This window comes from Thamnophis elegans, unplaced genomic scaffold (genome assembly GCF_009769535.1).
Source record: "Thamnophis elegans isolate rThaEle1 unplaced genomic scaffold, rThaEle1.pri scaffold_89_arrow_ctg1, whole genome shotgun sequence".
Lineage (NCBI taxonomy): Eukaryota > Metazoa > Chordata > Lepidosauria > Squamata > Colubridae > Thamnophis > Thamnophis elegans.
In genome coordinates this window covers 54173-79000 of record NW_022473913.1, presented here as the reverse complement: position 1 = coordinate 79000, position 24828 = coordinate 54173, and the positions used below count along the sequence as shown (strand labels likewise).

Genomic DNA, 24828 nt, shown 5'->3' with positions numbered 1-24828 from the left:
TCGCCTGCCCTGAGAAGAGAAGAGCGACGGTGGCAGATGTAGACTCGCTCCGTATTCCAGAGCGGGAGTAGCCCCTCTACTTGCCTCTTGTTCTGGCCCTTGTTGGTGCTGTGTGCACCTCGGCCACTGGGAGAGATGGGCGGCTTTCCTCCGCCACGAGACACCGGCTGGGCCGGCTGCAGCCGGTGCTCTGTGTCGTAATGGACTCCAGAGGGAGGAGGAGGGGGCGTTGTCTTCCTCATTGTGAAGTGCGCTAGGTTTGTGCGCTGCGTGAGGTGCTGCAAGAGCAGCAAGCAGCCACGGAGGCGGTGGGAACAGCGGCATCAACCGCAGCTGGCCCAGCATGTGTTTTAGGGCAGAGAGAAAGCCGCGTGTCTCCCCATATTCCTCTCGCTGCCTCCATGACTTCAGAGACACGTCTGTTTAAAAAAAAGAAAACCGGGAGCCACAGAACCTGGGTAGGCGTGGTTACGGGGAGGGGTGAGTGATGTCGAGTTGGCCACGCCCACCCAGGTTTTGTGGCTCCCGGTTTTTTTTCTTTTCTGTGGGAAGCAGGTCCAAATGGCTTTTTGAGTTTTTAAGGTTGCCAATCCCTGGCCTAGAGGTGAAGCTCTCACCTCATACTCAGGAGGCTGTGAGTTCAATCCCTAGTAGAGGCAGATAGGAATAGGAATAGGAATAGGAAAGTTTATTTATAGGCTGCCCTTTTCCCTGGGGGGACTCAGGGCGGCTTACAATCCATAGGGAGGGGAACACAAACAGTAAAACATATAACAATGCATAATTAAAAGTAAAACACAACATTCATTCATTCGGGTGGGGACGGATTACAATCTAACCCCAGGCCTGACGGGATAGCCAGATCTTGAGGGCTGTGCGGAAGATCTGGAGGGTGGTGAGGGTACGGATCTCCACGGGGAGATCGTTCCACAGGGTCGGAGCTACTACCGAGAAGGCTCTCCTCCGTGTAATCGCCAGTCGACACTGACTGGCAGATGGAACTCGGAGGAGGCCTAATCTGTGTGATCGAATTGGTCGCGAGGAGGTGATTGGCAGGAGGCGGTCTCTCAAGTACCCAGATCCACTACCATGAAGGGCTTTATGGGTGGTAAGTAGCACCTTGAAGCGCACCCGGAGATCAACAGGTAGCCAGCGCAGCTCGCGGAGGATAGGTGTTATGTGGGTGAACCGAGGTGCACCCACAATCGCTCGCGTGGCCGCATTCTGGACTAGCTGAAGTCGCCGGATGCTCTTCAAGGGCAGCCCCATGTAGAGCACATTGCAGTATTCCAGCCTTGAGGTCACAAGGGCACGAGTGACTGTTGTGAGGGCCTCCCGGTTCAGATAGGGGCGCAACTGGTGCACCAGGCGAACCTGGGCAAATGCCCCCCTGGACACAGCCGACAGGTGGTGATCAAAGGTCAGCTGTGGATCCAGGAGGACTCCCAAGTTGCGAACCCTGTCTGAGGGGTATAGATATTTCTCTCTGAGCATGATGAGAATGTATCTGCCGAACAAAACCCCGCATTGGCGACAGGGAAAGGCATCCGGCCATTAAAACAATCTGCTAGCTCCATTCAGTTGCCAGACTCCATCCCGCAAGGGATTATGAGGTCGTTAAAGGATGAAGATGATGATGATGATACAAGTAGTCCTCAACTTACGACAATTCATTTAGTGACTGTTTGAAGTTACAGCGCCACTGGAAAAAAGTGACTCACGACTCTTTTTCACACTGACGACCATGGTCATGTGATCATAATTCAGACGCTTGGGAACTGACTCGTAGTTATGTCGGTTGCAATGCCCCAAGGTCACATGATCCCCTTTTGCGACCTCCCGGCAAGCAAAGTCCGTGGGGAAGCCTCGGTTTCATTTAACAACCGGGTTAACTCATTAACCCCCAAAGCGATTCACTTAACAACTGTGGTAAGAAAAGTTGCAGAATTGTGGCAAGACTCACTCAAACAACGTTTCCCTTAACCACGGACATTTGGGGGGGGGGGCTCCGTTGCCATTGTACGTCGAGGACTCCCTGTGTTTAGGGGAGTTAACGGACGAGAGATGAGAAGTTGATTTGATTGTTGTTCTTTTCTAACCGTTCCAGGTGGACGGAGATTCGGTGAGCGGCATCTGTTTTGTGGGGTACAAGAACTACCACTATCGCGCGGGGTTCGTCCTGGCCCCCATCGGCCTGGTGTTAATTATCGGGGGCTATTTTCTGATCAGAGGTGAGTGTTTCTCCCCCCTCTGGATTCCTTGCCTTGCCTTTTCGCTCAAGGGATGGATGGATGGACCCTCTGGAACGACCTCCCCGTGCGGATTCGAACCCTCACCACCCTCCAGGCCTTCCGCAAAGCCCTTAAAACCTGGCTGTTCCGACAGGCCTGGGGCTAAAGAGTTTTGCCCCCCTTCTCGAATGGTATGGTTGTTGTGTGTTTTTAAATTTTGTATTGTTACGTCTCATCTTTTTATCCCCCTGTCTGTACCCCCTTCCCTGATTGAATTGTGAGACGCCCTGAGTCCCCTTCGGGGAAAAGGGCAGCATATAAATGTAATAAATCCAATCCAATCCAATTAACAAGGCATTCAGGAAGTACCGTATTTTTCAGAGTATAAGATGCTCCGAAGTATAAGAGGCACCTAGCTTTTGGGGAGGAGAACAAGAGAAAAAAATCTGCTTCTGCCTCCCAGCAATTTGCCTCCTTGCAGCAAACAGCAAACAGAACAGACAATATACGCTGTTTGTGGTGTTACATTTCAGACTATACTCGTACAGATGCTGTTAAACTTGAGGTGGCTTTCTGGAAATATACGTCATTCTCTGCTATTTAAAAGAAGATGCAACAGCACTGGGCCTCTTCAGATCAAGCACTTGTTTTAAAAAGCTTCTTCATTTTGTTAAGCTGTCTAGAACAATAATAAAGCAGACTTTAAAAAATAAGTCTAATAATTTGGACAATCTATAGGCATTTATAGTTATTGACTTGCCTCCTTGCAGAAAACGGCAAACAGCCTGATTAGCACAAGAAAAAAAAATCTTCCTCTGGCTCCCAGCAATTTGCCTCCTTGTAGCAAACGGCAAATTTCACTTTCAGTTTAAGCGGGCCTCCCGATCATCAGCTGTTTCAGGCTGCAGGGATTGCTAGTATAACATATTGCAGCCTCCGCGAGCCCCATTTTCCCCGTTTGCTGCAAGGAGGCAAATTGCTGGGGAGGCAGAGGCCAAAGGGGGACGGTGAGTGGGCAGGGTTACATTCAGTGTATAAGACGCACCCAAACTTTCACCCTCTTTTAGGGAGGGGAAAAGTGCGTCATATACTCCGAAAAATACAGTATTCACAAACACCCCTCTGCTTTTCTCAATTTTTTTTTTTGTTACGCTGCAGACCGATGCTGCAGTTGTTGAAATTCACGGTGTTGTTTCCCCCCTCTCATTAATCTATACTCAGGACACCCAGTCAGGATACGGTGAAAACGGAAGTTTAGAAATGCCTGTCAATGTATTTTTTAAAAAAAAAGATTTCTAAAATGCACTTTTAGACTGGTTTCAGGTTGACTCAGCTTTCCGTCCTTCCGAGGTCAGTAAAACGAGGACACGGATTGTTGGGGGCAATAGGCTGACTCTGTCAACCGCTTAGAGAAGGCTATAAAAACACTGTGAAGTGGCATATAAGTCTAAGTGCTATTGCTAAGTGGGAAGGAAGGAAGGAAGGAACGATGGATGGATGGATGGATTGTGGTGACGCAGTGGTTAGAATGCAGCATTGCAGCCTGTTTCTGCCCTTTTTTTCATTCGATGAAAATTCATTTCAGATTTTGGGGTTCTGGTTGTTGCTTTTGACAAATATTTGGCAGAGGCGAGGACACCCGATCTGCTTGTTGGTCTTCCTCGGATCGTCAAGGTTGCAAGGCTGTCGGGGAGGAAGGACCAGATCAGTACATGAAGGTCCCGATTACACCGCTTTGTTGCTGAAAGCCCATGCGGAGGAATCTTCTCAGCCAACAGCTGCTGGCAGCTGCTGTAACAGGGGCATCCAAACTTGGGAACTTTTAAGACTTGTGGACTTCAACTCCCAGAATTCCGCAGGGAATTCTGGGAGTTGAAGTCCACAAGTCTTAAAAGTTCCCAAGTTTGAACACCCCTGTGCTATGAGTTAGATAAGGGCCCGTGGCATTTAAGGGAGGTTGGGCCTAGTTTGCTTGTGGCTACGTAGGGATGCTAGACTGATTCCTCTTTTGACGCCGCCCTCAGTTCTGCCACTCCTTCCTCTACAAAGGCCCTCATAAATGCCCTCTCTCCCCCCCCCCCCAGGAGTGATGACTCTCTTCTCCATCAAAAGCAATCATCCCGGCCTCCTGAGCGAGAAGGCAGCCAGCAAGATCAACGAGACCATGTTACGCCTGGGTAAGTAGAGGCAGCCATAAAGGAAAATATTTGTAGCTCGGGGAGTTGAAATGAGGGGGTCAACTCACGGTGCGGCTTGTTGTGACCAAGTCTCCCGAGTGCCTGGTTGTGATGGTGAGAAACGTGGCTTGTTCCTTCATGGGTTGATTCAGCCCCTGTAGCTGGGTTAGCAAGCCATTATTAAAACAAGCCACCATTTAGCCCACTGCTTGCACCAAACGCTGAGTTTCCATAGGATGCTTTCTCCGAAGGGTTGAGCTCATTGGGTCAATATGTGTGAATCAAGGCCTTTACTTAAGGAATTCATTTACTTCATGGAGCCAGTTTGGTCTACTGGTTCAAGCACTAGGCTAAAATCAGGGAGACGGTGAGTTCTAGTCCCGTCTTAAATATGAAAGTTAGCTGGTAGACTTTGGGCCAATCACTGGGAGACAGTGAGTTCTAGTCCCGTCTTAATTATGAAAGGAGTACCCCAAGGCTCTGTTTTAGGCCCAGGACTCTTCAACATCTTCATCAATGATTTGGATGAGGAAATAAATGGGGAACTCATCAAATTTGCAGATGACACCAAGATGGCAGGAATAGCCAACACTCCAGAAGATTTAAGGCTTAAGATGCAGAAGGATCTTGACAAACTTGAACATTGGGTACTAGCTAATAAAATGAAATTCAAGGGTGAAAAGAGTAAGGTTCTACATTTAAGCAAGAAAAACAAAATGCACAGGTGCAGTATAGGTGGTGCCTTCCTCAATAGTAGTAACTGTGAGAGGGATCTTGGAGTCCTAGTGGACAACCATTTAAATAGGAGTCAGCCGTGGGCAGCAGCTGCCAGAAAAGCCAGCACAGTTCTAGGCTGCATCAACAGAGGGAGAGAATCAAGACAAGGTGAAGAGTTAATACCACTTTATAAGGCCTTGGAAAGGCCACACTTGGAATATTTGCATCCAGTTTTGGTGGCCACGATGTAGAAAAGATGTGGAGACTCTGGAAAGAGGGCAGAGAAGAGCAACAAAGAGGATTAGGGGACAGGAGACTAAAACATATGAAGATCGGTTGCAGGAACTGGGTATGTCTACTTTAATGAAAAGAAGGACCAGGGGAGACATGATAGCTGTCTTCCAATATCTCAGGGGCTGCCCCAAAGAAGAGGGAGTCAAACTATTCTTCAAGACACCTGAAGGTAGGACAAGAAGCAATGGGTGGAAACTAATCAAGGAGAGAAGCAACTTAGAACGGAGGAGGAATTTCCTGACAGTGAGAACAATTAATCAGTGGAACAGAAGTTGCCTCCAGAAGTTGTGAATGCCCCAAAACTAGAAGTCTTTAAGAAGATGTTGGATAGCCATATGTCTGAAACGGTATAGGGTTTCCTGTCTAGGCAGGGGGTTGGACTAGAAGACCTCCAAGGTCCCTTCCAACTCTGCTATTGTATTATTGTAAAGTTAGCTGGCAGACTTTGAGCCAATCACCAGGAGACTGGGAGTTCTAGTCCCGCCTTAGGCATGACAGCAGGCATGACAACTGGCAGACTCTCTCTCTCTCTCCTTCCCTCCCTCTCCCTCCCTCCCTCCCTCCCTCCCTCTCTACTTCTCTCTCTTTCCCTCTCTCCCCCTCCCTCTCCCTCCCTTCATCTCTCTCTAGCCCTCTCTCTCCGTTCCTCCCTCTCCCTCTCTCTTCCTCTCTTTCCCTCCCTCCCTCTCCTTCCCTCTCCCTCTCTCTCTCTCCCTCCCTCCCTTCCCCTCTCTCTATCCCTCTCTCTCCGTCCCTCCCCCTTCCTCTCTCTCTTTCCCTCTCTCCCTCTCTCTCTCCCTCTTTCCCTCTCCAGACATGTTGGGCAATCAAAGGGCAATTAAAGAACCAGGAAGCAATATAATGAATATTCACCACCTTGAGTTGTTTATAAACAATAACAAATGGTGCCATATAAATCAAATCACTCCATTGTTTATGCTTCTGCCAATTGTGCCTTGGCTGACGAGCTAAAGCAGGGAGGGAGTTCAGCCTCACTTACGAATGCAGCCGCTTCTCAGGACCTCCCCAAGGTCAGTGGTCCCTTTGTACCAGGGGTCTCCAACCTTGGATATTTTAAGACTTGTGGAACTTTGGAAGTTGAAGTCCACCCGTCTTCAAGTGGCCCAGGTTGTAGACCCCCGTGGCACGACAAAACCGCGTCCGACTAAGCCGCACCCGATTAAACTGCGTCGCTGACGTCATCAACAGGGCGACAACAGCGAGCGCGGAGAAAGAAGGGCGCTTTAAATAGCGCTTTGAAAGCAAGCCGATTCAAGTTAAGGTAAGGGTTAGGTTTAGGGTTAGGTTAAGGGTTAGGGTTAGGGTTAGATTAAGGGTTAGGTTTAGGGATAGGGTTAGGTTAAGGGTTAGGTTAAGGGTTAGGGTTAGGTTAAGGGTTAGGGTTAGGGTTAGGTTAAGGGTTAGGATTAGGTTTAGGTTTAGGGTTAGGTTAAGGATTAGGTTTAGGGTTAGGTTAAGGGTTAGGTTTAGGGTTAGGTTAAGGGTTAGGTTAAGGGTTAGGTTTAGGGTTAGGTTAAGGATTAGGTTTAGGGTTAGGTTAAGGATTAGGTTAAGGGTTAGGTTAAGGGTTAGGTTTAGGGTTAGGTTTAGGGTTAGGTTTAGGGTTAGGTTTAGGGTTAGGTTAAGGGTTAGGGTTAGGGTTAGGTTAAGGGTTAGGATTAGGTTTAGGTTTAGGGTTAGGTTAAGGATTAGGTTTAGGGTTAGGTTAAGGGTTAGGTTTAGGGTTAGGTTAAGGATTAGGTTTAGGGTTAGGGTTAGGTTTAGGGTTAGGTTTAGGGTTAGGTTTAGGGTTAGGTTAAGGGTTAGGTTTAGGGTTAGGTTAAGGGTTAGGTTTAGGGTTAGGTTAAGGGTTAGGTTAAGGGTTAGGTTTAGGGTTAGGTTAAGGGTTAGGTTTAGGGTTAGGTTTAGGGTTAGGTTTAGGGTTAGGTTAAGGGTTAGGTTAAGGGTTAGGGTTAGGGTTAGGTTAAGGGTTAGGTTAAGGGTTAGGTTTAGGGTTAGGTTTAGGGTTAGGTTAAGGGTTAGGTTAAGGGTTAGGATTAGGTTTAGGTTTAGGGTTAGGTTAAGGATTAGGTTTAGGGTTAGGTTAAGGGTTAGGTTTAGGGTTAGGTTAAGGATTAGGTTTAGGGTTAGGGTTAGGTTTAGGGTTAGGTTTAGGGTTAGGTTTAGGGTTAGGTTAAGGGTTAGGTTTAGGGTTAGGTTAAGGGTTAGGTTTAGGGTTAGGTTAAGGGTTAGGTTTAGGGTTAGGTTAAGGGTTAGGTTTAGGGTTAGGTTTAGGGTTAGGTTAAGGATTAGGTTTAGGGTTAGGTTAAGGGTTAGGTTAAGGGTTAGGGTTAGGGTTAGGTTAAGGGTTAGGTTAAGGGTTAGGTTTAGGGTTAGGTTAAGGGTTAGGTTTAGGGTTAGGTTAAGGGTTAGGTTTAGGGTTAGGTTAAGGGTTAGGTTTAGGGTTAGGTTAAGGGTTAGGTTTAGGGTTAGGTTTAGGGTTAGGTTAAGGATTAGGTTTAGGGTTAGGTTAAGGGTTAGGTTAAGGGTTAGGGTTAGGGTTAGGTTAAGGGTTAGGTTAAGGGTTAGGTTTAGGGTTAGGTTAAGGGTTAGGTTTAGGGTTAGGTTAAGGGTTAGGTTTAGGGTTAGGTTAAGGGTTAGGTTTAGGGTTAGGTTAAGGGTTAGGTTAAGGGTTAGGTTTAGGGTTAGGTTAAGGGTTAGGTTTAGGGTTAGGTTTAGGGTTAGGTTTAGGGTTAGGTTAAGGGTTAGGTTAAGGGTTAGGGTTAGGTTTAGGGTTAGGTTTAGGGGTTAATTTTAGGTTTAGCGTTTACAGCATGCTTCTGTCTCCGCGCTGTTGTCGCGCTGTTGATGACGTCAGCTACGCGGTTTTGTCGAGCACGGTTTAGTCCAATGCGGTTTTGTGGTGGAACCGTAGACCCCTGCCTCGTGACTGTCGCCTTTCCTTCGCAGGGACCTTCGGCTTCCTGGCCTTCGGCTTCGTCTTCATCACCTTCGGCTGCCACTTCTACGACTTCTTCAACCAGGCGGAGTGGGAGCGCAGCTTCCGGGAGTACGTGCTGTAAGTCGAGAGCCGCCGACGTTCCTCACTCCGAGCGTCTCTGGCTTAACGCAGAGGCTGAAGGGAGTGGGGGGAAGCGGCGGGGAGGGGAGGACTTCGGCAACATTCACTCTATAACCGTGATGGCGAACCTATGGCACGTGTGCCCAAAGTGGCACGCGGAACCAGGTTGCATGGCACGCGCTGCGTCGCCCGTTCCTCTTCTGGGTTTCTGGCACGCATGCCCGCACGACGATCAGCTATCCCTTGTGCGAGCGGCCGTGCTGGAAACTGGAGGAGCCCATCTTCCGTTTCCCTGGGTGTGCATGCGGGCCAGCCAGCTGATCATTGCACGCACATGTGCGCCAGAAACCTAGAAATCTATCTGGCTGGCACGCATGAGTGCGCCGGAAACTGGAAGTTCATTTTTGGGTGAGTGCCCGTGCCCTGACCAGCTCCCTCAGCTCCCTTGCCCAGACGAGCGAGCGTGCTCCCTCTTCCGAAGAGCCGAGGTGGCGCAGTGGTTAGGGTGCAGTACTGCAGGCCACTTCAGCTGACTGCTATCTGCAGTTCGGCGGTTCTAATCTCACCGGCTCAAGGTTGACTCAGCCTTCCATCCTTCCGAGGTGGGTGAAATGAGGACCCAGACTGTGGGGGGCAATATATGCTGATTCTGTAAACCGCTTAGAGAGGGCTGAAAGCCCTATGAAGCGGTATATAAGTCTAACTGCTATTGCTATTGGTATTTTCGCCCTCCCTGCTCTATAAGATGCAGAGGCATTTCCACCCACTTGGGAGGGGGGGGCACAAGTGCGTCTTATACGGTAATTTTGTTTTTCTATGTACGCTACATTCTAGATGATTGACCGGAGAGAAATGTCTGTGAGGAAGGGCGAGCAGTGGAAATGAAAGTGGAACCTTTCAAGCAGCTTATAAATATAATATTAAAGGGCACCTGTCATTCCGGATGCATCAGGGCAGCGCCCGTTAGCGGGCATCCACTCACCTGCTGCCCGCCGCGTCCCTCACCTGGTGGCGTCCCTGCCGCATCCCCAGCTGTCCCGTTAAAGTGAACGGGACGGTCAGTGGGTCAACAGAAGGTCAGAGGAGGAGCCGTTGTAGGACAAAGATGACAATTGCTCTTTAAATATTATGATTTAAATTGTGATCTACATTGTGATTTAAATCGACTTCAATCAAATCTGTTCTGGCCCGCCAGTGGTTAAAAAGAGCTGGCGGCAAATTTGGACAGTGAGGAGGTTGGGGAGGAACCTGGGCCAGTCCTGGAGTCTGGGGAAGGCTCTGATGAAGGCTCTGTGTCAGGGGCAGAGAGGGGGCCAGGGCCGTATGACAGTTACCAGCTGCCTTCGGAGTCGGACATCAGTGGGGCAGAAGAACAGCTGGAGCCTGTTCCCAGTGTGCGCATGCACAGAACTGCCAGGCGAAGGGAAGAGCTAAAGAACAGGGGTCGACTTGGGAGTGAGGCCACAGGTGGACGGTGAATGGCCCCTCCCAGTGGGAATAAAAGAGGAGCGACAGGGGAGTGGAGTTTGCAGGAGACAATCAGTTCGCTTCATTGGTTCGTGACTCTCTGAGGCTCCTTGCCAAGTTTTGCAGCTATCAGCCTGGCAGCTCTCCAAGGCCAGATAAGGTCTGTGACCGTAAATCCTCCCTTGAAAGACATTGCTGGAGGTGAAGGAGCAGAATTCACAGACCAAATACTAGGGATTTCTGTCGGGGCAACAGGGAGTTGGCTTCAGGCTCTCAGGTTGCCTCGGTCAGAACAAAATCCACGCTGGTCTCACCTGCTGCAGGTGTGAGGCCAACGTGACCATCGCCACCCAGACCAACAAGCCGATCCCAGAGTGTGAGATCAAGAACCGTCCCAGCCTCCTGGTGGAGAAGATCAACCTCTTCGCTATGTTCGGCACCGGCATCTCCATGAGCACCTGGGTGTGGACCAAGGCTACGCTGCTCATCTGGAAGCGCACCTGGGGCAGGTCAGAGGGATGCTGGAGGGATATGGTGCCTTACGGGGAAGGGAGCTGGTTGGAGTCCCAAAGGGATTTGGGGGTGGTGGTGGGGGTGTTGGATTAAGGAGCTCTCCAAGTCCATGGTGGGAAGAGGCAGGAGGCGTCCGTCCCAAGGGCCACACCCCTACAGGTAGGTCCTTACAGCCATTTGTATAGTGACCAATCAAGGCTAGTACAGCAAGCATTCTTCCTCTCCTCATTATTTCGCTCTCTTCGTCTCTTCCTCCTTTCTTTTCTGCCCTCCTCTACGATTATCACCTCTTCTCCTTTTTCTTGATTCTTTTTTCTCATCCTGTTCTCTCCTTTCTTCCTTCCGGTTCATTCTTCCTCCCCTTCCTTCTTGTTCTCCTTTTCCTCCTCCTCTCCCATCTCTTCCTTCTTCTCTTCCATCTTTTCTTCCTCCTTCTCAGCTTCCTTCTTCTCTTTCTCCTCCTCCTCCTCCCCAACGTTTGGGACTATGTTTGTACCTTCCCTTTACTTTTTCTATCTTCCTTTCCTTCTCTTTACTTTTTCTATCTTTCTCCCCTTCCTTTTTCTATCTTCCTTTTTTCCCTTCCCTTCCCTTTTTCTATTTTTCTTTTTCTATCTTCCTTTCCCTTCCTTCTCTTTCCTTTTTCTATCTTCCTTTTCTTCCCTTCCCTTCCCTTTTTTATCTTCCTTTCCTGTTTCTATCTTCCTTTCCTTTTTTAATCTTCCTTTCCCTTCTTTCTCTTTCCTTTTTCTATCTTCCTTTTCTTCCCTTTCCTTTTTCTATCTTCCTTTTCTTCCCTTCCCTTCCCTTTTTCTATCTTCCTTTCCTGTTTCTATCTTCCTTTCCTTTTTTTATCTTCCTTTCCCTTCTTTCTCTTTCCTTTTTCTATCTTCCTTTTCTTCCCTTTCCTTTTTCTATCTTCCTCCCCTTTCCTTTTTCTATCTTCCTTTTCTTCCCTTCTATTTCCTTTTTTATCTTCCCTTCCCTTTTTCTATCTTCCTTTCCTCCTTGCTTTTTCTTTCTCTTCCCCTTCTCTCCTTTCTCTCCTTCCTTCCTTCCTTCTCTTTCTCCTTTCTTCTCCTCCTTTTAGGGCCTTTCTTGCCTCACTAGTTAAGCGAATCACTGCAACTTGTTCACTTAGTGACATGGTTGTTGAGTGACTCTGGTTTCCCCATCGTCAAAAGGTCACCAAAAGTGATCCCATGACCCCAGGGACAGTGTAGCCATCGTAAATATGAAACTCAGGCTGCCAAGCCTTTGAATTTTGACCCCGTGGCCGTGGGGATGCTTCAACATTCATAAGTCACTTTTCAACGCCGCTGTAACTTTGAACGGTCACTAAATTGACTGTTGTAAGTTGAGGACTTCCTGTATATGACGTTTTTGCAATTTATGGGGCTCTTGCTACTATATAATTGAAGAGACTTCGCTTCTCATCCAAGAAGCTTCTTCAGCTCTGACTAGATGGTGGGGAATGGAAGGATTGATATTCCTTGCAGACAGCTGGTCATTTGCATCCTTTTAGAGGGTCGTTGAGGCCACTTGGAGGTTTTTCTTTTAAAGACGTTTCACTTCTCATCCAAGGAGCTTCTTCAGCACTGATTGGATGGTGGGGAATGGAAGGATTGATACTCCTTGCAGACAGCTGGTCATTTGCATCCTTTTTACAGAGCCATTGAGGCCACTTGGAGGTTTGTTTGCATCCTCAGGCACACCTGAGCGGTGTAAATGGGTGTGGAGCAAAAGATTGTGCAATTCCAAGAAGCCTCCACACCCATTTGCACCGCTCAGGTGGACCTGAAGGCAGAGACAAACCTCCGAGTGGCCTCAAGGACTCTCTAAAAGGATGCAAATGACCAGCTGCCTGCAAGGAATTTTAATCCTTCCATTCCCCACCATTAAGTCAGAACTGAGGAAGCTTCTTGGAAGAGACTTCACGTGACTTCAGTGAAATGATTTATATTCCTTGCAGACAGCTGGTCATTTGCATCCTTTTACGGAGTCTTTGAGGCCACTTGGAGATTTACCTGTGTCCTCAGGTACACCTGAGTGATGGAAATGGGTGTGGAGCCTTCTGGGAACAGGACAGTCTTTTTCCTCCATACCCATTTGCAGCACTCAGGTGACCCTGAGGACACAGATAAGTCTCCAAGTGGCCTCAACGACCCTCTTATACAGTGCTTCTCAACCTTGGCCCACCTGAAGATGCGGGGACTTCAACGCCCAGAATTCCCCAGCCAGCAGAGCTGGCTGGGGAATTCTGGGCGTTGAAGTCCCCGCATCTTCAGGTGGGCCAAGGTTGAGAGGCACAGCTCTAAAAGGATGCAAATGACCAGCTGTCTGCAAGGAGTATCAATCCTTCCCTTCCCCACCATCCAGTCAGAGTTGAAGAAGCCTCTTGGATGAGAAGCGAAACCTCTTCAAAGAAAAAAGCAGTTGCCTCTTGAAAAAAAAACACTTTGGGGACAACCAGGACCAGGGACGATGGAGAATCCTGATAGACAACCAGAAGGAGGATGGGATGCTTGAAATAACAAATCGACAAGACGGGATCTTCCTGTCCGCGCCCATCCCGCACAGCCTGGCCCTAACTGCTTGCCCAGAGGTTGTGGGTCAGTGGTGGGGCATGGTCCGGAGGCCTCTGATGTCCTCTTCTCCTCCAGGTTGACCGGCCGGAGCAGCAACGAACCCAAGAGGATCAAGAAAAGCAAGATGATCGCCAAAGCCTTCTCCAGGAGGAAGGAGCTGCAGCACAACCCCGAGCAGGAGCTCTCCTTCAGCCTGCGCACCGTCTCGCATGAGGGGCCCGTCGGTACGTCCCGGAGGAAGGAGGGAAAAGCGAGGACGCCTGTTCCGTGGGCGCCTCGATTGCTTTCGGTGTCCGGGTTCCAAACAGCATCCAAAACTAAATCAGAGTCCGAGGCAAAGGATTCCTCAAAGTTCCAATTATTTAAGAGTGACATGTTGGCACATCTGGGGAAACCCGAATCTGAAAGCTTCCCGGTTTCCCACCCAGTTGAAAGTTCAAGATCTCCCCCCCCCCCCCCCCACCCCCACATACAAGTCCACCCCATGGTCCAATTTCCCACTGCCATTCTGGCAGTTCCACCCATCCAGATCCGGCCAGGTGCAGAGAATAGAATAGAATAGAATAGAATTTTATTATTTGTATGCCGCCCTTCTCCGGGAGGACTCAGGGCGGCGAACAATTCAAACGGGGGAAAGGGGAACATAAAAACGAAATACAAATAATAAAAATAGGCAACAGCCGCACAACCATACATGTCGAGAGGGGAGGGAACTCATCACCCCCAGGCCTGCTGGCAAAGCCAGGTTTTGACGTCTTTTCGGAAGGCCCGGAGAGAGGTGAGGGTCCGAATCCCTGCGGGGAGTTCGTTCCAGAGGGCCGGAGCTGCCACAGAGAAGGCCCTCCCCCGGGTAATAGCCAGATGGCATTGGCTGGTAGATGGCACCCGGAGGAGGCCGACCCTGTGAGATCTAATGGGTCTGTGGGAGGTAATTGGCAGCAGGCGGTCTCTCAAGTACCCAGATCCAATACCATGAAGGGCTTTATAAGTTACAAGAGACAAAGGATGACCTTGACTTTCTAGAAAGAATGTTGTTATGGCTACATAGCATCTAACTCTGTACAACCCTCCCTCCCATTTTCCCACCATAGAAAATGCCTAGTAGAAGAATAGAAAGTGGCAGGCCAAAGACCCAAAAGAAAAGATGGCTGCAGGCCTGATACTCAGAACTTGGATTTTTTTCAGACGTTTCATGATCTGACCACGGAACATCATCAGAGCTGGAAGGGAGTGGCGTTATATAAACAGGAATCAAAGTGCATTTCCTTCTAGCACTGATAATGTTCCCTAGTGGGGTCACGAAATGTCGGCAAGAAAATCAGCACGCTTAGAAGCCGCCAAGGACCTGACAGTACTGGTCCTCCTTTTGGGGCTCAGCTGTGGCTGTGCATTGAGGATTGATTACTTGTAGTAGATGAACAGTGACGAAAAGGAACGCCTCCCGCTTTGATAATTGAATTAAAGTATATTTGTTTCCGTTTCCAGCCGGTTTGGCGTTCGATCTCAGCGAGCCTTCGGGAGACATGTCCTCGGCTTGGGCGCAACATGTGACCAAGATGGTAGCCAGGAGAGGCGCCATCCTCTCTCAGGATGTCTCTGTTACACCTGTAGCCACGCCAGGTAACGGTTCTCTTAGAGGTTGGGTGGGCAGGAGGTCAGGCTGGGCTGTCAAAAGAGCTTGAATGCCACCGGAAGCTGACCTTTTTTGGGGCAATGTAGCATTCCATCCATTGGTGTCCATTCTATCTTGACTCATTGCTGCCGGCTGCTGGCCAAACACTGGAAATACAGGTAGTCCACCTGTAATGAATACTCCTGGGTTGGAAAGTTTTGGGATACAGAGGGACATTCCTCTGCTTTCTTCAGGGAAGGGGTCACCTGGAAAGGTCACCCCTCCAGGGTGTGTGTGTGTGTGTGTGTGTGTGCATTAGAGAAAGAGAGAGAGGGAAGGAGGGAGAGATTTTCTCTCCGCAAATAGGCAATGCCTGGACAAAAACTAAATTTGATTTCCTTTATACCAGGGTGGAATGAAAATTAACTGTGCAGGTTGTCCTCGGTTTACGACCACAGTTTGAGACCAGAATTTTGTTGCTAAACCAGACTAATTAAGTGGGTTTTTCTCCCCCCCCCCCCCAAGTTTAAAACTTTTCTCACCACGTTAAGTGAACCGCTGCAGGTGTCAAGTTAGTAACCTGGTTGTTAAGCGAATCTGGCTTCCCCATTGGCTGGGCTGGTCAGAAGGTCAAGAAAAGGGGATCACATGATTCCAGCGACATTGCAACCGTCGTTAATATGAACCCAATTGCCAAGTGTCCGAAATTTTGATCGTGGTGACCATGGGGGAGACTGCAATGGTCGTAAGTGTGAAAAACAGTCCCGTCCCTTTTCTTAGGGCTGTTGTAACTTCAAACCGTCACTAAACAAACGAAGTATTTACTTTTATTATTGTAGTGACTTTCCCCAGGGTTTCCCCTATTCTCCTCCTTTCCTTACTCTTTTGCGGTTTCTTTTTTGGTAAATAGCATTAGCAATAGCAGTTAGACTTATATACCGCTTCATAGGGCTTTCAGCCCTCTCTAAGCGGTTTACAGAGTCAGCATATCGCCCCCAACAACAATCCGGGTCCTCATTTTACCCACCTCGGAAGGATGGAAGGCTGAGTCAACCCTGAGCCGGTGAGATTTGAACAGCCGAACTGCAGAACTGCAGTCAGCTGAAGTAGCCTGCAGTGCTGCATTTAACCACTGCGCCACCAAATCTCCCCCTTTGCCAATTTTCCTTTGTGACTGTAAATCCCAGTGAAATCATCTATCTGCATTTTATTTTCACTTCTTTTTTTCCACCTTATCTTCCTGTATCTCATTTGCCCCTCTTTTTCCAGTGCCCCCCGAGGAGAGGGCCAGTCACTGGCTGATGGAGGGCGAGTTCTCCTCTCGGCGGGCCAAGAAACCGTCACGGAAGAAAAAGAAGCACAGGAAGAAGAAGGGCGTTTGCCCCTCCGGGACGGCGGCCGAGACCTGCGCCCCAAATTACTTCACCACGGGAGGGCCCAGCTCCGTCCCACGCCTGCCCCGGCTCCCACAAACCAAGTGTTTTGTCGCCGACCCACAGCAGAGCCAGGCTCTGGATGATGTCCTTTTGTCTCGAGCAGACCCCGAATGGAGACCCCGAGCCCCTCGGCAGCGGGAGGCCCCCCTGGCTGGACTGTCCCGGGACTGTCCCCCTGGCAGCTGCCGGCGCAACAAGCCCCCGGATCTCATCAACCACCCCTTTTGCCCCGATCTCGGGGGTCCCGAGGAAACGGGACCGGAACATGCAGCGTGGCTGTTCCCCAGACCGCAGCCGGCGTGTTTTCGGGGGGCCGCCTTCCCTGCTCCCCCCAGGAGCTCAGCTGCTTTGTTCCTGGGTGGTGACATCTATGGGGCACAGCCACCTCTGGGCAGGAAGGGTGGGTTGCCCCCCATCCATTCCCGGACAAATTTGATGGACGCCGAGTTGGTGGACCTGGACTCTGACTTCTAACGGAGGGGGGCTTCCAATGGCTTGGCTTGGTGGTTGATCAGCCATAGGGGGGACTGGTAGAAAGAAGGGGAAGGGGCTGCCTCTTCATGACCGTCTTTGGGGTGCTGCCCCATCACGTTGAAGGAGATCGAGAGAGGTCATTGGGAGGGGCTGTCCTTGGGCACCCTCTGAAGACCATCCTTCCTTCCCCTCCCCCCTCTCCATCTTGTGGACCTCTTCAAGAAGACCCTGGGTGGGATTGTCCTTCTCGTTTTGGTATGAGGAGAACCTCAAGAAACTTTCTAACGTCCAGAATGAGGAAGACTCTGCATCACTATCTGCAGAAGGTCCACACCCCCACCCCGCCCGCACTGATGATGCTACCTAGTTGGGTCATGAAACCTTTGCAAGAAAAAACAACCAAACTCAGAGAGCACCAAGGACCCCCACACACAACTCTCCCTCCCTCCCCTCCTTCCTTCCATCTATCTCTTACCCCTCCTTCCTTCCTTCTTTCCCTCCCTCCCTCCTCTCCCCTCCTTCCCTCCCACCCTCCCTTTCTCCTTCCTTCCTTCCATCTCTCTACCTCCCTTCTTTCCTCCCTTCCTTTCCTCCTTCTCCGTCCCCTCCTTCCTTCCTTCCATCTCTGTCCCCTCCGTCCTTCCTTCTTTCCCTCCCTCCTCTCCCCTCCTTCCTTCCCTCCCTCCCTCCCTTCCTCCCATCTCCCTCCCTCCCCTCCTTCCTTCCATCTCTGTCCCCTCCTTCCTTCTTTCCCTCCCTCCCTCTCCCCTCCTTCCCTCCCTCCCTTTCTCCCTCCTTCCTTCCATCTCCCTCCTTCCCTTCTTTTCTTTCTTCTTCCTCCCCTCCTTCCATCTCTGTCCTCTCCTTCCTTCTTTCCCTCTCTCCTTCCCTCCCTCCCTTTCTCCTTCCTTCCATCTCCCTACCTTCCTTTCTCTCTCCTTGCTTTCTTCCTTCCATCCATCTTTCTCCCTCCATTCCTTTCTCTCTCCTTCCTTCCCTTCCCTTCCTTCCTTCCAACCACCAGATGTTAGGTCCGCGTTCCCCAAGCCCGGCCCCTTTAAGGTGGGTGGACTTCAACTCCCAGAATTCCCCAGCCAGCGATGGAACTTGTAATGTTCACCTTCAACCTCTCCGTGGTGGGACCAGATGGAGATGGGAATTGGAATATGGAGTAAGCAGACAGGCTGTGTTGAATGGAAGAGTTGGAAGTCCACCCATCTTCAAAGTGGCCAAGGTTGAGGGACGCCATGTCCACCATCTGGATGTTCCCTGGTAGTCCACCATACCTTTGATCTTCAAACTCAGTCTTGTGTCCACCATTGCTTCCTGATGGACCTTGAGATCCAACCTTAACATATCCCCATCTCTGGTTCAAAGCTCCTCGTAGAATTCTGTAGGACAGTTGGAATCTTCTCCATAACTTCTCAAGTCTTCATGAGGTCAACTCTACAGCTAAGTAGAAGAACCATTTTCTGAGGTCACCTTGAACTCCGTCTGAAAGCCTTAAACCTCTGGAGAACCCACACCCCCGTGCTGCGCCTCTACCTCCCCATGCACCTTGATGGGACTTGTAGTCTTAATTTTCATCCTTCCCCCTGGTAGGACCAGATGGCGATAGGAATTACAACGTGGAGTAAGCATACAGGTGGGTTGAATGGAAGGAGGCGGTAGCAACATGTTAAAATATTTCCAGGTTTGTTACTCTTCTTTAATATACCTATATATAACGCACAGTTTTCGTCTTAATTTTTCATGGTGGCAAAATCTAAACCTTTTATCATCTCTGGTGAGAAATTTCTTAGGGTTTGCAATGTGGATAACTTTGGGAATCTTGGCACAATCTCGGGGCTGGATTTAAACCCACCTAGGCTTCCTGAGACGATGAAAAGCACACGCTTAGTCCCCAAAACCCTCTCTTTATTTCAACAGCTGTGAATTAGGGTCATTCACAGTGCGTAAGGTTTGTGAAGAGTCTGTCCGAAGTCTGCCACAGTCTTTCAGCGGAAGGCTGATAAGCACCAGTGGTGGGTTGCAGGCGGTACGTCCCGGGATGGGTGTACCGGAGCCCGGTACCATTCTGGTATGGTGCTCCGGAGGGCCCACTTAGCAATAGCAATAGCAGTTAGACTTATATACCGCTTCATAGGGCTTTCAGCCCTCTCTAAGCGGTTTACAGAGTCAGCATATTGCCCCCAACAACAATCCGGGTCCTCATTTCACCCACCTCGGAAGGATGGAAGGCTGAGTCAACCCTGAGCCGGTGAGATTTGAACCGCCAAACTGCAGTTAGCAGTCAGCTGAAGTGGCCTGCAGTACTGCACTCTAACCACTGCGCCACCTCGGCTCTGTGTTACCTTACTGTGTTTTAAAGCTTGCGGCGCTTCCGCGCATGCGCATGGCACATACAGCTCCTGCACAATGCTCCGCCAAGCAGCTGGAGCATTGAGGAAGCATTTGCAGCTACAATGCATGCACACGCTACCCGCGTCCGTGTGGTTGACATCGGTACGGTTGGAATGGAATCCAGAACCCACCACTGATAAGCACCCACCTTTCTCTCCCTTGAAATGCTGCCAGAGACCTCATCGCCAATTAGTTTTGCAAGGCCAAATGGAGCAGAGAGTTAAACAGAGGTTCTCAGAGTTTAAACCGACCACAACGAACAAAATTGCTTCCTGCAAAGGCTCACGTCTGTTTGCTCCTCCTTTAGGTCTTATGGGAGGCATCAATCATCTCCAAGCCTTACTCCCGAGTCGCCCCTTTTGTCTTAACTGTTCTTGCCTTCTGGCAGCTCTGCGCATGCGCACACTGGGAACAGGCTCCCCCTGTTCCTCTGCCTCACCGATGTCAGACTCCAGAGGCAGCACATAACTCCCAGATGGCCCTGGCCCCCTCCTCCAACGCAGAGCCTTCGTCCGAGCCTTCCCCAGACTCTGGGACTGGCCCATGTTCCTCCCCAACCCTCCTCACTGTCTGACTCTGCTGCCACCTTCGCAGGCCGCCGGCGGGCCACAACACCCATTAAACTCATCTGGAGTGCCAGTTGGTTAGTTTCTCTCCTCCTGATGATTTTTCTACTTTTATACACAGGTATTCCTCGACTTAACGACAGTTCATTTAGTGACCAAAGTTACAGCAGCACTGAAAAAAAGCGACGTAGGATCGTTTTTTTTACACAATGACGGTTGTAGCATCCACGTCGTCACATGATCCAAATTGTGGCGCTTGCCAACTGGACATGTGTTGACGTTGCAAATACGTGCAATCAGGATTTTTGATGGTGTGACCGTAGGGATGGAGAGCCGGTCGTAAGTGTGAGGACCAGTTTTGAGTCCCTTCTTTTTTTTTTTTGGTAACTTCAGGCGGTCACTGAATAAATTCTTGCACGTTGAGGACTATCTGTCATGCTTATATGTTTTGTTTTTGCAAATTAAAATGCGTCCCCAACACTTAGAAGAAAACCATTGGTTCCCAGGATTCACCGTTTTTGTGTCTCTCTTGAAGTTTGGGTTAATTCAGTTGGTTTTTGTTTAAAAAATAAAAAATAAGAATTTCACTAATTTGGAATTCAGCTGGTTAAGTCTTGGCATGAACATTTTTTTTCCCGTTTCCTAAATTCAGGAGAGTTAAAACTGATTTAACCCAAAATCTTAATCGGACCCAACTCCGAAATCTTTTAACTGAATTAAATGGGCAGCGAGCAGCCAGAGAAATAAAAGTCTGCCAGATATTAAAAGCGGGGAGAAAATAATATTAACTAAATTTGTGCCAGGAGGTGGCAATGCAGAGCAGGGTTTGAATTGTGCCTTTCGCTTCCCCAGCCAAAACTCCCTTAAAAACAGAGAGATTTATACAGGGAGTCCTCAACTTACGAGGTTTCATTTAGTGACAGTTCAAAAGTGACAACTGCATTAAATTTAGGATGACCATTTTTCAGAGTTATGACCTTTGTATGATCATGGGATCAGAATTCAGACACTGGGATTGATACCATCATGGAAGATAACATACGTTGCAAAGATGATTGATATTATTGCATATTTGTTAAATACATTATCACTTATTTGTTTTTATATACATACATACGTGTGTGTGTGTGTGTGTGTGTGTGTGTGTGTGTGTGTTATGTCAAAGCACCTGGCATGCCCAACTATGGGAGGGAGCATACTGCTTCCCTTTTGCCTTTCAGCTCCACCCTAGGAGACTTCCAGGCAGGAAACCACTTTTGTGTTGCATTTGTGATGATAAATAAATAAAGGGAGACTAGCATAGATCTATTTCAAGCTATTTAGCTCTCATCAGCTAGCCATACCCTTACTGGGATTCGAACCTGGGCTGTTTTTACGTGTTAGGGAGTTGTATTAGCCTTTAAGCCACAAGCTCTCCTCCCTTATCAGCTGAGCCAAGGAAATGATTAAGTGTTATGTCAAAGCACCTGATATGCCCAACTATGGGAGGGAGCATACTGCTTCCCTTTTGCCTTTCAGCTCCACCCTAGGATCCTTCCAGGCAGGAAACCGTTTTTGTGTTGCATTTGTGATGATAAATAAATAAAGGGAGACTAGCATAGATCTATTCCAAGCTATTTAGCTCTCATCAGCTAACCATACCTTTACTGGGATTCGAACTTGGGCTGTTTTTACATGTTTAGGGAGTTGTATTAGCCTCTAAGCCACAAGCTCTCCTCCCTTATCAGCTGAGCCAAGGAAATGATTAAGTGTTATGTCAAAGCACCTGGTATACCCAAATACGGGAGGGAGCATTACACACACACACACACACACACACAGACAAAAGAATTCTGGGAGTTGAAGTCCATACTGGGAGTTGAAGTCTTCAAATTGCCAAGCTTGAGAAACAAGTTTTAATCCAGAGGTCAATTTTACTTGCCTGAAACCATCACAAGTTTTGCGATCATTTTTTGGTGTTCTTAGAACCTTGCGTCTTGTTGGAAAAGTGGGCACTTTCCCTCGACTAATTTAATGATTAAATTCCATGGCACCAGCACCTATTCATATACAGGATCCTAGAAAGCATCGTGGCAATTGTCCTTGGTTCAGAACATGTGCAGAGTGCATTTTCAACACTCCCGGGGAGTGACACGCAGTGATTGTGTCTTGTAACCTTCCTGCTAAGCCTTAACTGGAAAAAAAACCAGAGGTTGAGCAAAAGGACAAGTTTTTTAAAAAAACTTCTGGAAACAATTAATTTGACTTTGGGGTAAAGGACTTTCTGCTTTGCTCCCGAAATCGCAGGTGAAGAAAGAGAAGTCACATCTTATTATCTCCCTCTTTCTGCTAAAACTGTTAATTTGTTCTTTCTTTTCATGCCTTTTTTCTCCTGGTGCTCGTGCATTATTTTTAATCCTCTTACAAGAGGCGGTTTTATAAGCCGTTCAGCATCAGCGTGGATTAGAATGGTTGAGGAAATAAATACATAAATACATAATTTCATTGACCACAGAGAGAGGGCTGAGAAAATGCGAGGCGAGTGAGGTTTTCAAATCGTTTTATATCTTGCAAAAAAAAAAAGACACATCTACCCGAGGTCTCCCAGATTCCTTGCTAATGTTTTTCACACCCTTGGTTCTGTTTCTGTCTGTCTGTCTGTCTGTCTGTCTATCCAACTATCCATCATCTATCCATCATCTATCCAACTATCCATCCAACTCACTGTTTCTCAACCTTGGCTACTTGAAGATGTCCGGACTTCAACTCCCAGAATTCCCCAAGCGAATGCTGGCTGGGGAATTCTGGGAGTTGAAGTCCGGACATCTTCAAGTGGCCAAGGTTGAGAAACACTGATCCAACTATATCCATCTTCTTATCCATCTGGCCAAACCCAAATCCTGCAGCTCTTCTTCGCGTTTTAATCTCCAGGCCTTTAATCATCCTATTTACTCTTCTCTACACTTTTTCCAAAGTCTCAACCTCTTTTTTGTAATGTGGTGACCAGAACTGGATGCAGCATTCCAGTTGTGGCCTTACTAAGGCTTTATAAAGTGGCATTAATACACTCAGTGATTTTGATTTGATGCTTCTGTTTATACAATCAAGGATTGTAATAGCTTTGGTTGGGCTGGTTTTTGATGAAGGAGGGGGGGAGGAGGAGGAGGAAGAAGAAGGAGGAGGAGGAGGAGGAGGAGGAGGAGGAGAAGAAGAAGAAGAAGAAGAAGAAGGGAAAAAAGGAAGGAGAAGGAATTAAGGAACAGGAAGAGGAGGAAGAATTACAGGAGAAGAGGGAAGGAAAGAAGGAAGGAAGAGATTGTAAGTCGAGAACTACAAGTGGAGGAGGAGAAGAAAGAAAAAGATGAAAAGGGGAAAAAGGAAGAAGGAATGAAGGCAAATGAGGAGAAGGAACAGGAAGAGGAGGAAGAATTACAGAAGAGAGAAGGAAAGGAAGGAAGGGGAAGAGATTGTAAGTCGAGAACTACAAGTGGAGGAGGATGGAGGAGGAGGAGGAGAAGAAAGAAAAAGATGAAAAGGGGAAAAAGGAAGAAGGAATGAAGGCAAATGAGAAAGAATAGGAAGGAGGAAGAAAAATTACAAGAGAAGAAAAGGAGGGAAAGAAGGAGAAGAGGTTGTAAGTGAAGGACTACAAGTGGAGGGGGGGAGGAAGAGGAAGAAAGAAAAAAGATGAAGAGAAGGAAAAAAGGAATGCAAATGAGAAGAAACAGGAAGGAGGAAGAAGAATTACAGCAGAAGAGGGAAGGAAGGGGTTGTAAGGCGAGGACTAGAAGTGGAGGAGGAGGGGGAGGAGGAGGAAGAAAAAAAAGAAGAGGAGACGAAGAAGGGAGAAAGAAGGAAGGAGATGGAATGAAGGCAAATAAAGAAGAGGAGGAAGAATTACAGGAGAAGAAAAGGAAGGAAGGAGAAGAGGTTGTAAGTTGAGGACAAGTGGAGGAGGAGGCAGAGGAAGAAAGAAGGAAAGAAGAGAGGAAGAACGGAAAGAAAGAAAATATGATGATGTTGATGGCCATCAGCCTTGCAGGCTAGCAAGGGAAAGGATGATGGGTCCTGGGTGGATGGGTCAGGCAGTCCTCCAACTCCAGCACCCACTTGAGCCTTCCAAGCACCCCCCCCCCAGTCCACCCCCAAGCGCCCAATGGAGTTCCAGCAAGGCCGCGGCGCTTCCTGGGAATTGCAGTCCGGCCGCTCCGGAAGCGCCTCTCCCTGCTGCCAGCGCCGAACTGCGCCTCCCAAGAGCCTCCGCGCGGGCCGCCTCCTCCCCCGCGCAAAGCCCGCCGGGAGCGGCAGTCTCCGAAGGCCCGGGCGCCGCTCTGCCCAGGCGGGCGCGGGACTCGTTTCCCGGCGTGCCCCGCGCGCGGGGTGGGCGTGCCCGGTGGGCGTGTCCAGCCTGAGGTGAGCCAGCCGGGCGGACGGACGGACGGGCGGGCGAGCCGAGCGCGGCTGCGGGGATGATGTCGGTGCGGGTGGCGGCCCCGCCGGCCGTGGAGCTGAAGGAGCTGGCCGGGCCTCTGGACAAGGCCCCCGCCGCCTCCGCCCCCGGGCCCTGCTCGCCCGGCCCGGCCTTGGCGAGCGAGAAAGCGGCGCCGGCGCCCCCCGGCTCGGCTGCAACCAAAGCCCCCCAGGCCTCGGCCATGAAGCGCTGCGAGCCGCCGCTCCGGCTGGCCGGCCACGGGGGCGACGGGGCGGGAGGGCCGCTGGGCGAGGCGCTGGTCAGCCCCGACGGGACCGTCACGGAGGCCCCGCGCACCGTCAAGAAGGTAAGGACTACAGGGCCCATCGTCCCCGGCCAGAAGGGGATTCCCCCCCCCCACATTCCTCCCTCCTCCCTTTGCCCGTGGGGGTTGAGGGGATGGGAGTTGTAGTCCCCAGGAGGGGAGTGGGGATCGCCTCCTCTCGGGACTACAGGGCCCATCGTCCCCTGCCCCCCCCTACCGACCCACCCACCCGCCGGGCTACCAGATATGGTTCCCCACTCTTGCCCGTTGGGGGTGGTGGGAGTTGTAGTCGCTTGGATGGGAGGGCGGATCGGCCCCCCTCTCGGGACTACAGGGCCCATCGTCCCCTGTCAGAAGGGGATTCCCCCCCCCACTCCTCCCTTCTCCTTTGCCCGTGGGGGTTGAGGGGATGGGAGTTGTAGTCCCCAGGAGGGGAGTGGGGATCGCCTCCTCTCGGGACTACAGGGCCCATCGTCCCCTGTCAGAAGGGCTCCCTCCCGCCCTTGGGGGATGATGGGAGTTGTAGTCCCCGGGAGGGGAGGGGAGAGGGTCC

General features: G+C 49.7%; 2 protein-coding genes across 2 annotated transcripts in view; both read left to right on the top strand.

Moving 5' to 3' along the window:
• The window catches only part of SMO (smoothened, frizzled class receptor), a 28777-nt gene extending 11789 nt beyond the window's left edge, over nt 1-16988 (top strand). The window contains exons 6-12 of the mRNA XM_032238800.1: nt 2108-2231; nt 4316-4408; nt 8390-8498; nt 10292-10477; nt 13145-13293; nt 14555-14689; nt 15951-16988. Of these exons, the coding sequence (XP_032094691.1) occupies nt 2108-2231; nt 4316-4408; nt 8390-8498; nt 10292-10477; nt 13145-13293; nt 14555-14689; nt 15951-16591 (1437 nt within the window). The 3' untranslated portion in view covers nt 16592-16988. The remainder of the gene's footprint in view (nt 1-2107; nt 2232-4315; nt 4409-8389; nt 8499-10291; nt 10478-13144; nt 13294-14554; nt 14690-15950) is intronic.
• Nucleotides 16989-23935: 6947 nt separating this feature from the next.
• Nucleotides 23936-24828, top strand: part of LOC116523672 (adenosylhomocysteinase 3-like) — a 53873-nt gene continuing 52980 nt past the window's right edge. Inside the window, exon 1 of the mRNA XM_032238799.1 lies at nt 23936-24317. Within this exon, the coding sequence (XP_032094690.1) occupies nt 24009-24317 (309 nt within the window). The 5' untranslated portion in view covers nt 23936-24008. The remainder of the gene's footprint in view (nt 24318-24828) is intronic.